This window comes from Carassius gibelio, chromosome B9 (genome assembly GCF_023724105.1).
Source record: "Carassius gibelio isolate Cgi1373 ecotype wild population from Czech Republic chromosome B9, carGib1.2-hapl.c, whole genome shotgun sequence".
Classification (NCBI taxonomy): Eukaryota; Metazoa; Chordata; class Actinopteri; order Cypriniformes; family Cyprinidae; genus Carassius; species Carassius gibelio.
In genome coordinates, this window is record NC_068404.1 from 9,452,024 (window position 1) to 9,467,826 (window position 15,803).

Sequence of the window (15,803 nt, forward strand, 5' to 3'; positions counted from 1 at the left end):
ATATATATATATATATATATATATATATATATATATATAGTATCATAAATTGAACACTTTTTGCAATTAAAATATTTTTTCCTGATTTCAAAGTGTGTACAGCTTGAATTTGTAACACACATTTATACTGTATTTATGTAAACACATACATGCAATGAAAAACTGGTGTAGACACCATTTTCAGTTAGAAATTGCTAGTAAATTTTACAATGAATTACCAAGACAGCAAGTAACACATTGAATTTAATGTGAGATTTTTAATTATAAATACTGACATTGTATTTCTTTGTAAAACTTACTCCAGTAATCTTTGTTTTATTTACAACTTAAAAAAAAATCCTGTTTTACTGCATGAAAACGTGTTATATTGCATGAAGTTGTGTTTTTTTTTATGTACAAGTCCACTCTGCTCTACCGATATGTCACAGGCTTATATCCCACAAAAGTAATGAGTACCTCAGTGAGCAGTTCTTACCTCTATCCCCTGCAACCCTTTTTAAAATTGTTGAGGCTAATTTCAATATTCATGAGTTCTCCACAGGCTCAGTTCAGCAGTTTCCATTAAGCATTAATTAGGTGCCGGAGGGGGAAGCAAACACAAATAAGGAGCTGAATAACTAATTAAGGTGTTTGAAATGCTGGAGGCCTGCAATCCCACTAATGGCTGGTTAGGCAAGGTATAGGAGGAACCGCCGATCCCACAGACAAGATCCCCACAAGCACATACACAACCAGCAGAAATACACACAAAACACGCAGATGATGACACTGACACACAAAACAACACACGCTCACAAAAGTTGGTTGCGATTTGGCGGTGAACAACTGATTTTGGTGCTCTGCAGATTTTCGTTGTTCATTTTGGTGCTGAAATTTTCAGGCTGTGTTCAGATGTCGCCCAGATGTGGCTCGGCTTGAGAGAGAGAATAAAGACTGCTTATTTTCTCCTATTGTGGTTAAGGATATAAAATATACGAGTGTGAAAAGATCTGTTGTCACCGTTCTATGCGATTATGACTTTATTTGAAAGGATACTACTGAGTGATACCACTTGGATTTAATATTTATCATATGTTCAGTTTCTCGTCATAGCTTGCACAGTGTAATACTATAAAATAATAATTTGGTAATACACATGCATGAGCACTTTTTATTTGATTTTAATATGTTCAGACGAAGATCTTCGCGATGTGTCTTCATGATCTAGAATATCATTTCCATGTTATTAGGATGCACTTTATTCATTATCATATGCTTAAGGTATAAATAAAATTATGTGCATGTCATTGTGTTTAACATGTCGGACAAGTGAGCTCATTTGTTTTAAAGCAGACCGCTAACATGAGTAATCTCATCACATTTTAATATGTTACTGTCATGCTGACAAATTCTCCAAGTGGAAGAATTCAATTACCATAACTCGTGTAAACAAGGAGGTCATTGAATTTCAGTTAATATAATCTGCTTTAAGGAACATTGATATGCATTTTGTTATAATAATAATATTAATATGAACAATGCAGCGGTGAACGTGAGGTTTTGGACGACACGCTGTGCAAATACAAGTTAATGTTTGTGTATTCTCTCTTGGGCTTTCAATGACACAAAGCACTATTTATTTTCTCTCCACGTTTTATTTTCATTAAATCTATTTGTCCCATTTGGCCAAAGCTTTGCGGCCTCAAAGTCGAGTCTTAGAAGAGGATCTGCAATACATGAGCAAAAATAAATGATATTTCTACAGAGGCATATCTGTAGACTGGGGAATATGATTGGAATTGACCTGATGAATCCTAATCAGGTGTTTTAGGTTTAACCCCGCTGAGGTCCGATTACTGACGGGATCAAAACACTAAACCGCACAGAGCAAACACATTTCCAACTCTCCCAACCTTTTGTTTAGATACGTTTGTGGTGGAAACTGAAACACTTGTGTGTGTGTTTTTGTGTAAGAGTATGAGTATGACATGCACACAAGGAACTGTGTTGTTCAAGTGGCTGTAATGTTGAGTAATATTCACATATAGATTTAACCTGAGCTTTCAACCGTGTGCACTTTAATGAGACTTGCCAAGCTTCTGGCCAAATAAATACTAAATACAATAAATAATAAATACAAAAGGAATAAAAAGAAGAAAGATAATAAAATGTTATATAAAACAACTCAAATAAAATACTTAGTATTCATATTTACAATTTATAATTGTATATCAGGGCCATTGTGATTAAAACTAAAACTAATTTTAAACTATATTTTTTACAACATTTTTTTTAATTAATGTTTAAAGTATATAAAGTATAAAATAAACAGTTAGTTGCTAATTTGATGTACTAAAATAACTACAAAACTGAAATAAAATGAATACAATTTGTACAGACATATATATAAAAAAAACTTCTAAAAATGACAAAAACGCAAAAGAAAATTACTAAAACTTAAACTTTTGAAAATATTACAACAGCATATCTGTACTTATATATAATTGGAGTCATTTTACTTAATGACTATTTTACAAACATAATATACTTATGTTTGTAAAATAGTCATTAAGTAAAATGACTCCACAAGCTGTCATATCACAAAAATATTCATCTTTACGAGAAAATAATAATAATAATAATAATAAAGCAAAGAGATCATCAAAACCAAATATATATATATTTTAATAAATAAGAGATAATTATCGATTTAACTGTTCAGGAAAAAACTTACAATTTTGGGAAGCCGAGTAAAAGCACCCATTCTCAGCTGAATAGGTCTTTTGACCAGCATCATGCGGCTCATTACGGTGAACACAGAGGATTTGCAGCTGTGAGAGAGGTGAGACCGCACAGATCCTCTCCTCCCGAGAAGCCGTTACCCCTTTCAGGCCTCTCCCGGCCCGTCAGACCCAAGACCGTGATCTGAGCTCTCACCCCAACAGCCTCCAGCGGTCCCCTACCTGCTGTGAGGGGGACCGCTTCAAATTAAACTAATTATTCCAACACCCAACAGTGTGCTGTTCTCCCAAAACCAGGGCAGTGCCCAAAGAGCAGTCTTTTCAAATACTTAATAAGACAGAGAGCAGGGTTTAATTTGTCTCTCTCCTCATTTGAAATGCAATACATCCTATCTCCAACCAAGAGGTCGCCAGTTTATTCTTCTCCGACACAAAAATCTTGTTAAAGCTAGTCATATTTTGACAACCATAGACCAAAATGAGCAAAAAAGAATTACAGCAAAGTGCAACAGATGTTTGTGTTAGCAAAAGTGCAGCGGTGAATTGTACACTTGTACATTGTAAAGAAATATCCTGTTAAACTATATATGCTGTATCATGAATAAATCACAGCTGAAGGGCATTGTTAGGCACGACACGAAGAGGAGTATATATTTACTGTACATATATAATATATATGTAGTGGCAGTGGTTTATTCTGAATCAGAATAAAACATGACTAATACTCAGACATTACCAATGACAGAAAGAAACATAACAACTATTTAAATAAAATATAATAAAATATAATGTGTTATGCATGGAATGGAATTTCTGGAATTGTTCTATTAAAAAAAAATCACTTTTCACCATAAATTCAACAGTAATTCTTATTTGTAATTATTTGCAAAACCAATAATTTGAATATGTTACAGTAAAATTCCATGATTAAAGAGATTACAATTTCACTGTATGTAACTTACACTTAACCAACAGGTGTTTACTGTCACATTTTTTATTTTATTTATTTATTTTTTAATTTTTAATTTTTAATTTTATGTAAAAATTACAAACTTTTTCTTTCTTTCTTTCTTTCTTTTTATTATTATTATTATTATTTTTTTATTTTTTTTACATGGCACCATGACAATACCATGTTTTTCTAAACATGAACCACTGTGCTACTGCCTGAGACATTTAGCATTTTAGTAAACAATGTTATGTTTTTGATTACAAATTATGAAATTCATTTTATATTTTTTAATGAAATTATGTAGGCAACATATCGGTAAAATTTTAATGGATAAGTTAAATAAAAAAATTATATTATATTATATTATATTATATTATATTATATTATATTATATTATATTATATTATATTATATTATATTATATTGGGGACAGCAGCATTCAACATGACAATAATTAAATTTTATTATAATGTTAATTATTTATTTCATGTTTTTTTTTTTTTTTTTTTAATCTCTCCAGGTTTATTTCCAGGTTTAAGCCAGATCCCAGATTTGAGATTTTACCCTACAGTATACAAACACAGCAATCATTCAGTACTATGCTATCATCATCAGTGTCCCATGCTACAGCCTCAGTACTTCTAACTAAAGTAGAAAACAACTATTGAAACTGGAGCACCACAAGCTCCTCTTCCGCAAACACGAGTCACAAGACTAGAGCGTGTTACACGTCTAATACACAATGCATCACGAGAAGCTCAGTGTGCAGATAAACAAGGTTTCTGGAGCGCTTCTGTACCACTTGATTGCAAGTAATTATTCAGAAGCCTGTGCCCCTACTCCACCACCAACCACCTGACACTCCACATCATGGCAAAATGGAGAAGAAAAAAAACGATACACACACATATAAACACAACATGTAATTTTGCTTGTTGCAGCTGAAAAGGATTGTTTACCGTAACCTTGTAATCAACCTGCCTAGCAGCTCCACCATTAGCCACTATAAGAAGCCCAGGACAATCGGGGGCTGAAAGAGAGGGGCCCGCCTCTGACGAGCCTCCTCACGGTCTCAGGGATGGAGCACAGTGCTGGCCCCTCTATCGTCCTCTCATCATTTGTTTTCAAGAAGCGTAATTTCCATTTCAGTTGGATTACACCTTTTAATGTATTGCACGCTTTAAGAAGAGGGAAGGGGGGAGGAGAGGAGAGGAGGGGGCATTAAAAAAAGAAGAAAAAGGAAAACAGCATCTCTCATGCACTAGATTTCAAACGGGGCATTTGAGCCTTTGAGTGAAGAGGAGCAGATGAGTGCAACCGCAATTAAAATCAAAAGCCCAGCGCGGCGGAGCAACAGTCCTCAATAACCCTTTGTGTGCCATGGCGCCAATGGGATGATATGGGCAGCTGGAACTGGGTTATGAGACGAGACATTACCTGCCCTTTTATTGTCACATGTGTAATATTCAAATAGGCCTGAGTGCCACTTTACCAAGCCGAGGTGTTTCCCTAACAGCAGATGTACTGTAGAAATGATGGAACAATACTTCATCCTCATTTACTCATTTTCCACATTGCTTCAAATCTGCAGTTTTTCTCTGTAAAACATAAACTGAGAAATTTTGATGCATGTGCTGGCTGCTCTTTATTTTATAATAAAAAAATTATTAGAATGATTTCTAAAAGATCATGTGACAGTTAAGAGACACAATTCAGCTTTTCCATCAAGGGAAGAAATCCTTTGTGGCAAGTTATATGGTTTAGGAATGACATGATGTGAGTAAATGATAAGAGAATTGTAATTTTTGCATAAACTATACATTTAAGACAACAAAAAATAATGACATATATTATATAGAATATTTTCCACTTGAGATTATGTTATCTTATTTGTAGGACTAATGCTCACTATTAACTAGTTGCTTATTAGCATATATTTTATAAGCACACTGGCTGATTATTAGCGCTTATAAAGCACATTAATGCTTATTCTGCTTGGTCATATTGCAGATCCCTTCATTATACCCCATATCAAAACTTAACAGCTATCTCATGGTGTGTGAGGGTTCAAACAGTGAAATCGTATGGTATACCGCACTAGGTTATCCTCTTCCAGTTTAAGAATGTTATTGGCCCCACAGGTCAGGTAAACTTGTGCCTTTTATTTTTGTTTCTCCAGTAATTCTTTGTGGCTAACTACCCACACCAGCGCAGTTGAATTCGGATCATGGCTCTTAATTATATGCCCGTGCCCTGCATTAATACGTGCATTAACATAACCCATTGTTTATTCATTATTTCCAAGCTGTTTCTGAAATTATGTAAAACCATTTCTAAACAAAGAGCAGGCTTTAATAAGACTTGCCATTTTGTTTCATGCAATTCAAATACTAGCAAGATTCTGGGGGGCGAAATGAACAAAATCTAACTAAAACGTCAAAAGGGATTACAAAACTACATATAAATAGAGCTTTAGGAGAACTTGGAGGCGTATAGGAGGCACAACACAAGCAAGCTGCAGAGGATTTTTGTTGTATTTTGTATAATCTTAGACTTTCTGAAGTGAAATATGTGAACGAGTTCAATTAGAGTTACGGTGCTCAGGAGAGACAAAAAGTGCACTTAAACGTTCAAGCATTTCACCTTCAAGAGTGGATTACACCAGATTAACACACAGCCAACATCTGTACCCAAATATGAAGAACCAGTACGATTATCAGATTCACAGGACACAAATCAATTATGAGGTGAGAAAATACAATCTCACGTCTGGTTTATGATTTGATTTGTGATCAATATCAATGATATTACATTACAGGTTTCATCTGAATCAGCAGGTTCTCTTCTTTAATTTGATATAAAACATTCACATAAGCATTTCGTCTGCATTAGTTATCAAGCTTTTTGGCCCCTATCGTCAAACATTGAAGGCCCCCCTGTATTTGCTAAGATACTTGTTTCAAACTTTTCTACAAACAGAAACTCAATTAAACAGGATTCATTTCATGATTCTATAAAATACAGATTTCTTTTTTTCAATCAAAATAATTATTCAAAGTGATTACGGTTTACATCCAGATTTCAAGTTTTTACCATTTAAAATAAATTACTTGTGTGCATCTTAGTTATTTTGTGGGGTCCTTGGACATTTCCTGAGGCATTTCCTTTCTGCATATTAAAAATATGTCTTTCAGTAAATAAATGTATACACTAACATTTGAAAGTTTAATTTCAAAAATGTATTTTTCAAGTGAAGTGGGAAAAAAGTGGTGGCAATGTTACAAAGTTAGAAAGTGCAGTGATCTCATGCCATTTCTGAGACCACTTTACTTGATTACTAAAAAGTAGAGAAATTGTCACTAATTTAGACTAAAAAATAAATAAATACATTTGATGGAAATGCTGTGCCATGAAAACTTTAAAAGTAAGTTCTGTCCCCTGTGAATCTTAGAAATGTGGCCTGAGGAGAAGAAAAAAAAAATCCCCAATAGTTAGAGCACTGTATATTGTTGCCAGATGTTTTTTTTTTATGCCATATATTTTATATTCTGATGCTGTTTTGGAATTTGTGATTTTTTTTTTCACTTTTAAACTGGTTAATTTATTCTAAACATTGAAATAAAATAAATAACTACACTCCCAGGTTTGTCCTGTTATTGTACAGTATTGCCCTATTACAGTAAGTACATGCCCAATTGGGTCTTTTTTGTTCATGAATGCATTGATTCTTTCTGTGTACTAAAACAGGTGTTGATGCACTGAAGCTGTAGGTCACTGTCTTTCAGTCTAACCTCTGGTCATGTACCGAACATATTCCACAGCGCCCGACTGCCCCGGCAGCCCACATGAGAGTCTTGTTGTGGAACACGGCGTTTTGTGCAGTGCTGTGAACATGCTTATTATCAACACACAATTATCTGGTCTAATCATGTGGAACCGCACAACAATCACCAGGGACCAAGGAGCTAACAGCATTCTCACCCAGACTCGCAACAGAGCGCAAACATGCATTTATTGACACTGCATCACAAGACAGCCAGTGTCCCTGTCAATATTCGCTTCAGAAATTTCCTGTTGATTTGATTTTCAGTTCATATTTCCATGGCTTTTTATGTATTCTCTGACTGATTGATTTTCACCCCCGTCACATATTCCCTCACAGGATGTGTGGCTAGAAATCTTTCGAAAGCTGCTCTGAAACACCAAAGTGTGATGCACATTGCACATTACTGTACAGAATATAGCAGTCTGGTTGATGTAGTGAGTCCACAGAGCACAGAACATCTATGAGTTATTTTCTCTCTAACACATTCAGAATTAATTCACACATCTGTGTCACATCCCACAGAGAGTATGCCGGAAACTTGTGAGTTACCTGGAACATCAATCCCATATCTCACAATTACAGACAAGTCTGATATGTTTAAATTAGAAGCTACAATCAAAGTACATGATTAAGGTGATTTTTTTGAGGAGGTGAATATTTCATATAGATAGTTTTCAGGTAGAAAAAAGTAAATGAATTGATTAGCTCCTAACGCACATCAGAAATGACCTGGTACCAAGGGAAAGAAATGTAAGTAGATATGTTTTCAGTTGTTGTATTATGACACAGCAGAGTCTTTGAATAAAATAAAATAAAATATACAAATTATGAACAGAAATGAAGGTCACAAGTTAAAATAGAAACAGAAGTTGTTGTAACAATAATAAAAACACTTTGCCATAAAACATTAAAGCGTAAAAGCCTAATTTAATAAATTTACAAGGCGCACAAATTTTAGCATCAGCCCTAAAAGAGATTTTGGTCACATTTTATAATAAGGTTACATTTGTTAACATAATAATCTAAAAAATGCTGGGTTGTTTCAACTCAAATTTGGATAAAAAATGGACCCAAAATATGATTTTGTTTTTCTTTTCTTTTTTTACAATCCAGCATTTTTTTAGAGTGAAAATCATGAAATAACAGTATAAAAACAATTTGTATTAAGCATTTTTATTAAAAATAAAGCATTAATTAATCTTAGTTAAGGCTAATTTCAACATTTACCAATACGTAATTAAAATCAAAAGTTTTATCTGTTAATATTATTTAATGAACTTGAGCTGACATGCTAACTAACAATAAACAGTTATATTTTTAACAAATGTTAACAAAGACTTATAAATACTGTAACAACTGTAGTTCACTGTAAGTAAATGCATGAACCAACCTATAGGACCTTATAGAAAGTATGACCAAGATATTACCCTACCAATAAAAAACTGTCAGTTCCTAGTGTTATTTTTATTTATATGTCTCCTGTGGCAAACATACATTAAGTTATAACTTATACTGCATATTATTGTCCAAGTTCTAACTGGTTATGCATTGATTTCTCATGTACCAGTGACCTCTAGTGGCTGAAATGTAGATGGCTACCACAAATATTCAATATATATATTTATTAAAACAAACACACACCAAAAAAAAAAGGAAGCAATGGTAAGAAAATTGTTTAGGAAGCAATGGTTTATAAGTAAGTAAAACTGGTTTATAAGTAGCACTAAATCCTTTCCATCTTTACACATTACCTCAGTTCAGATCTTCTGTGTCCATAGGTCAGTATAAGTATGCACTGTTCGGTTCTCATGTGCAATATGATCCAAGATCTTTAAATAACACACTGTCCGGCATTGCAGGAGGCCTACAGCTGGCCTGAGAGAAACCTAATACAGATATAGACATACTGAAGACTGAGAGTAATACATATACAAACACGCAGAAATAGACACTCAAACTCTTAATGTGTTCTGCAGCAAACAGTTTGGAAATCTTATATAGCAAGAGAGCGTGCAGCGCTATTGACATACACTGATTCATATGCATGCTTAAGTTTAATGTTTGCAACATTGCCTCAAACAGTCATACGTATAGTGAGAGCGCATGCGTACAGCTGTCACCCGCTTTATTGATGAGTCACAGCTACCAGCAACGCACCTGTCAATGTCTCATCTCCAGTCTGTCTCTGGTGGGAAAAAGTAATATTGCCTTATATTCGGACGTTTATTTTGAAAAAAACAAAAACAAAAACAGATAACTCTGATTTTATTTATTTTCTTACATTTTCATAAATGTTTTTATTGTGTTGTATTATTAGTTTGATTGATATTAATTGGAATGCACAATAATAAAAAACAACATGATCTTTGAACATTTTATTCAAAAATAGCTGTTTTTGCAAATGAACTCTTTATACATATATGTATATATATATATATATATATATATATATATATATATATATATATATATATATATATATATATATATATCCATGCAGCATTTTGGTTAGCTTTTAGCTGAAAAATAAAATAAAAAATAACATTCTTACGACATTATTATTTGGTTCCCCAAAAATGTGGTTTCCAAAACTGAAATGTTAGGAAAAAACTGTGTTTGCTGACATTTAATTTGAGATAAAAATGTTTAAGATATTCAAGCTTGTATGAAATGCATCCATTTTTTACATGCTTGTTATTTATCTTATTGTGAATGACTCGTTCATTTAATATGCGTTTCATTTTTATAATGACCTTGTAATTTTTTATCAAAACTCGATCTTGCCTTCCACCATTGAGAGCAAGCTTGCATTCATTTTTGGGTTCAACACCCACATCTCAAAAATCCAATCAATAGCCAACAACCCAATGTAATACGTACAGAGAATTTTTTTATTTTTATTAATTGTTTAATGAATATTTTGAAATATTACAGTACATATCTTGATAGCAATTTCTGATATTATTTACAAAGCAAATCAATATGTGCTGTGGTGTGTGAACAAACTGTGCAAGTAAAAGATAAAGCTTTCATGTCAGCAGGGTATTTCTACAATGCTACAAAGTCTGTCAAGATTATATCAAAGCCTGAGGGGAGAAAAACACTCTAGAAATCACCCAAAAATTAATAATCAAAACAACATAAGGTGGAACAAACACCAAAAAAAAAAAGGCTACATTTATACTTGAGAAGGTTTAAGCAGTCAAAAATTGTCTACCGATATGTTTTGGTAATTTATCCGATTTATCCGATTATTTATGCAGAGGTTCCTAATAGACATATTAAACATAATTTAATGCTTTGTGCAATACTATACTCACACAAACACGAAGTGTTCCCAAACCATCCATGATCACTGTTTACAGTACTGCTCACAGCACACATGAAGGCCAAATACTGAAGTCATATATGCGAAATTTAAATTTAAAAATAACACCCTACCTTGCAATAAAGTCAGCACAACTTCAGAGGTTAGTTGCCATTAATTAAAGGGATAGTTCACCCAAAAATGTTAACATATTTTTGGTAACCAAACAGTTATGCAAACAGCAGCCATTGACATTCATAGTATGGAAAAAACACTGTGGCTACTGTCAACTGTTTGGTTATAAAACAACCTTCAAAATATCTTATTTTGTGTTCAACGACAAAAGAGTGGGTAATTGATGACTAAAGTTTCACTTTGTAATGAGCAATCCCTTTAATGCATTTTGAGCACTGTTTTGAAACCATTCATGAGGTTCATTTACAATGATGTTGGACTGTACGGCCAATCACTAGGAAGAGAAGACCAGACAGAAGACAGAAGAACACGCCCACAGGAGCAAACATGAAAGAGAGGCCATAAGTCATATTGAGCTCAAAATCATGGCACTTATTGTTCTTCTGATATTCATTATACGAGCTTATTACATCCAAAACATCTAACCAGAAAACATACATCACAGTGACAACGAGAAGGAAGAAACCTGGAGAAAAGAGACAGTATTGAGAGTTGGAGAAATGAAAAGAGAGAGATAAAGGGTAAAGATTAAATTAGATGCTTATGATATCTGTTACACGAGATACACCATACCTCTTCATGTAAACCTTAACTTACCAGAAATGAGGTAGAGCCCACCTCCAGCTTTATAAAGGTGATGACTGGCGAATGGAGCTGCGCAAATAATAATGAAACCGCCGGCCACCACAGCGGCCAAACCCAGCAACATAGAGACGCTCCAGAAGCCTCTGTAGACTAAAAGATCAGGTTTTTCATTAACACAAACCAAAGGGAAAACGGTTCAGTACAGTAGCCAATTCAGTTACACTTTACACTAAGCAATGGAACTGCAATGACTGCAATTCAATCTTGATTTTAAATTTTCAAGTTGAGAAAGTACCATTAAAAATATTTTCATCTGAATAAACAGAAAAAGAGAGCAATCAACAGAAGATTCTGGTATTTGGCACTAGGAGCATAAACATCCTTGACCTGTTAAATGAATAAATAAACTTACTTATGGCAGTCTGATAGCTGGTAGTGTTGTAGATCTGGTCAGGGAAGGGAAAGGGGAGAAGATATGCAGGTTTGCATTCCCTCGCATGTGGCTGATTTTCTAAGGGAAGAAAAAGAAGAATTGCCATTTATCACGGTGTGAGCTAAATCATTGTTTCAATTACAATTTCAAAGAAGTGTTGGATATTCAAGTTGTTTGCTACACTGAGGTTATCTGAACACTTATTCCCTCTCTCTGAACCTTCTGTAGAGCAACAGGTCAAACCCCTTTGATATTTGTGGCACTGTCACACAAGTGGCCCGAATGCCACATTCAGTGAGCACGACTAATCACTTCACACTTGGTAATATAAAAAAAATGATTCGTTTCAAATTAGATTAAGTATCAACAATTAACCATTTTTACATCATTTCTTTTCCATTATTAATTCACACTTGTCTGATTGTTAATACATATTTAATATATGTATAAATTAACACTTACCTATACAATAAATGTTGTGAAATTGTTTTGGTCTGTGGAAAACCACATTAAGACTCCTCTGAATGATTGTTGCACCAAAGCAAATGTAACAGTCTCTTACCAAACCAGAACTTCCACAGATTGTCCTCATTCGTGATTTCATTAAAGCTACAGCGCCAAAAGAAGCCCTCATGATGAAAGGTAATGTTCTGGTCTTGTTTAACATCACCTTGCTGTGAGGGAGCAGAGAGCAGAGAGCAGAGAGCAGAGGTCAGAGAGCAACAAACATCTGTTGTGAAGCCAGTGATTTTACAAATTTCAAACTAACTAGAGAACATGAATGGGCATATGCTCTTTATGTGTTTAGAAGCAGTTTACAAAAAGTCAAGTCCAGAACATTATATTATGGGATGCAGAAGTGCCTTGAGTCACTTGACTCAACTCTGCTCGAAAATCCAACTTAAACTAAGCTTGTTGTTAGCCTGTTGACCAGTGATAATGCTTCAAAAATAGCTTGAATGATCTTAGACCAGCTATTGACCAAATAATGACGACCCCGACATCTAGAAACCAGCTATCATGTTCCAAAACACAGCTAATAGCAGGAATCTTCAAGAGAAGCATGAACTAGATGATTAACAAGTGAGAATTGCAATTATTCTCTGCAAAAAGAATGCAAATTTATATTTTCATTTAAGCACCACAATCAAAAGTTCCAGAATGAGACATGAAAATGTTCAACGTCAAGCTTTCATGTAGACAAACGTCTTTCAGTCACCAAGCACATGAGTAAAACACATGCTCATGTCAGTTTGTCAAAACTATTTTACATTTTGAAAGACTGTTAGCCACAGTTCAAGCCATTACAATCTCTAATGCCGCGATGACACCCAGATTTAGGGGTAGACCTTTGATGATTTTTCTAAAAATCATACATTTCGACCATGTAAAACAGAGCTCAGGTTGTGCACATGTCAGTAACAACTCACTTTCCCTCCAATCCTTTATGAGGAAAACCTAATTCATCTATGACTCCTATGAATAGAAACTGCACTGAGATTCCAGTTTCGTTATTTAGTATTAAGCGTGGTATCAAACTACAGCATGTGATAGTCTACACTCAAGCAACTGACAGACTGTAAATAGTGATGTTTGTGGAGGTCACATGACAGTCACTGCTTATAAACCAAATATGCCCATGACTGCTTCAGTAAGGATCAAAGAGAAGAAATTTAGGTTAGTTTGGTTTCAATAAAAAAACATATACACTAAAATACAAAACATGCAGTTCTTAAGAGACTTGTTTCATATTTATAAACAGACCATCCATAATCTCCTGACAGCTATATATCAATAAAACAGTTGTCCACTTTTCTCTTTTTCTTTTCTCACCTACCTGCAAAGTAACCGTACGATTTGGTTGTGAATTGCAGGTCTCTAATGCCAAGAGCCAATAGTCCGTGCCAAAAGACAAGAAAATGAACAGAGTTGCCAAGGCACCAAAGAGCCCAGCAAAAAATAGTGCCACATGTAAATTCATGATGACAATCTTAGAGTGCAACTTTCTCAGCTGTTTACTTCTTGTTAAACAGTCTCTCCTCCTTCTCCTCAAGTAGGCGCAGAAATTACGTAACTCCTCACAATCTGTGTGAAAAAGAGTCTCTTAGTATGTTCAGCGAGGTGTATAGTGTGTGAACACAAGTGGCTGTTCTAGTACTCTTCTGAGCGCTGGTGTCTATGTGTGTGTGTGTGTGTGTGTGTGTGTCAGTGTCCTCTTCCCTTAGCCAGAGCAGGACCTGGCATTGGGTGGGGAGTGGGCTTCATGACAGCACACTAGCGCAGAGCGGCCCATTGGGCTATTTTTGTCAGTTGAGTGAAGGTGCCTGCTGTCTCTGTCAGAGGAGTGGTTTAAGAATGAGATTTTAGGAGGGAGATGAGTGGACCAAAATATCCCCCCACAGGACAATCAGCTGAGAGAGGAATGAAAATGAAGACACTAGAGCCCAGCATTCCCAATGTCTGTCACAAATCCCACCACCAACTGAGAAGTGAGCTCTGAAGATGAACCAAGGTTAATACATCTACATTTATTCATACATAACATATGGATATACATTTATATGCACTACCCTTCAAAAATTTGGAGTTAGTAAAGAATTAATAGTTTTATTCAGCAAGGATGTATTCATGTGTGATCCTTGTACATGATCTTTACTTAATATCCAATTGTTTTATGGCGTAAAAGAAAAATATAATTTTGACCCATACAACGTATTGTTGGTTATTGCTACAAATATACCCCAGCGACTCAAGACTGGTTTTGTGCTCCAGGGTCACATTTGTCTTTCAAAAGTGAAAGACATTTACATTTCAAAAGATTTACAGTATATTTAATTTCAGTGGTGCTCCTTTGAACTTAAAGTATACTGAAAAAGTATACGTTTACGCAAAAAAAATAAAAAAAAAGAAGAAGAAGAAGCTGTTTTCAACATTGATAATAATATTAATATCTATTTTAATATTAAAATCTTAAGCAGAAAATCTATATATTAAAAGGGACATCTATCTGCTAAAAATCAGGAATGAATCACAAGAATAAATAACATTTTTAAATATAGTAAAACAGAATATTGCAACAATATTTCACAACATTAGTTTTAACTGTATGTTTGATTAAATAAATGCAGTCTCAGAGAGCTTTAGAGATTTCTTTTAAAAACATTAAATAAATAAACAAAAATCACTGACACCAAACTTTTAAGCAGTAGTGCGACTGCTTCGACTACATACCTGGAAAACAGAAAATACACACTCATTATGTGTCAAGTGGGGCATTTTGCACAGAGCAGATAAACCTTTGACAAATTATCACTGTGCTGTGAATGAAGGACAGAGCCACTGAAGTGGAGACAAGGCTATAAAACTGGGCTTTTCCTGAGAGGCCACCCTTGCATTGAGCTGGGTTGGAGTGTGTTGAGGGATATTTTGGGATCCGAGATACAGGAGAAAAATTATACAAAGCTAAAATTAAAAATAATTACAACAGATGTCCATTGATGAATGCAAGTGCTGGTGTAGTAATGACTGTCCCTGGTGTTTCTGCACAGCAGAGCAGAGGTGGTTTTAGATCCTTGTTCTGCTAAATTTATCTCCACCCTTTATCCTGTTATTGTGAAACAACCGTCCTTTTCTTCTGCAGAGAAAGACAGAGTTAATGCTACTTTACTGGTGATTCGGATTCATTATCTTAAATTAAGCTGTTATATGTTCTGGTGTGCATAATCAAAAGCATTCCTTTAACACGAGATGTGAGGATGGGTCCATGTGAGTGTGTTTATGGAAAC

General features: G+C 34.5%; 1 protein-coding gene across 1 annotated transcript; it reads right to left on the reverse strand.

The window, feature by feature from the left end:
* Positions 1-10,368: 10,368 nt before the first annotated feature.
* Positions 10,369-14,263, reverse strand: tmem182a (transmembrane protein 182a). Its single transcript, XM_052564914.1, has 5 exons — positions 13,856-14,263; positions 12,581-12,692; positions 11,998-12,096; positions 11,598-11,735; positions 10,369-11,466 (listed from the first exon to the last, which is right to left on the reverse strand). Exons 1-5 carry the CDS (start codon positions 13,997-13,999, stop codon positions 11,240-11,242), a joined length of 720 nt encoding a protein of 239 aa, XP_052420874.1. The 5' UTR covers positions 14,000-14,263; the 3' UTR covers positions 10,369-11,239.
* Between the last annotated feature and the right edge of the window lie 1,540 nt (positions 14,264-15,803).

What these genes read in the sequence shown, in the direction of transcription:
- tmem182a (XM_052564914.1), bottom strand. Translation starts at nt 13,999, where the DNA reads ATGAATTTACATGTGGCACTATTTTTTGCTGGGCTCTTTGGTGCCTTG. An exon ending in ATCGTACGGTTACTTTGCAG is followed by an intron (nt 12,693 to 13,855) that starts GTAGGTGAGAAA and finishes GCTCCCTCACAG; the next exon opens with CAAGGTGATGTTAAACAAGA. An exon ending in TCTGTGGAAGTTCTGGTTTG is followed by an intron (nt 12,097 to 12,580) that starts GTAAGAGACTGT and finishes TTCTTCCCTTAG; the next exon opens with AAAATCAGCCACATGCGAGG.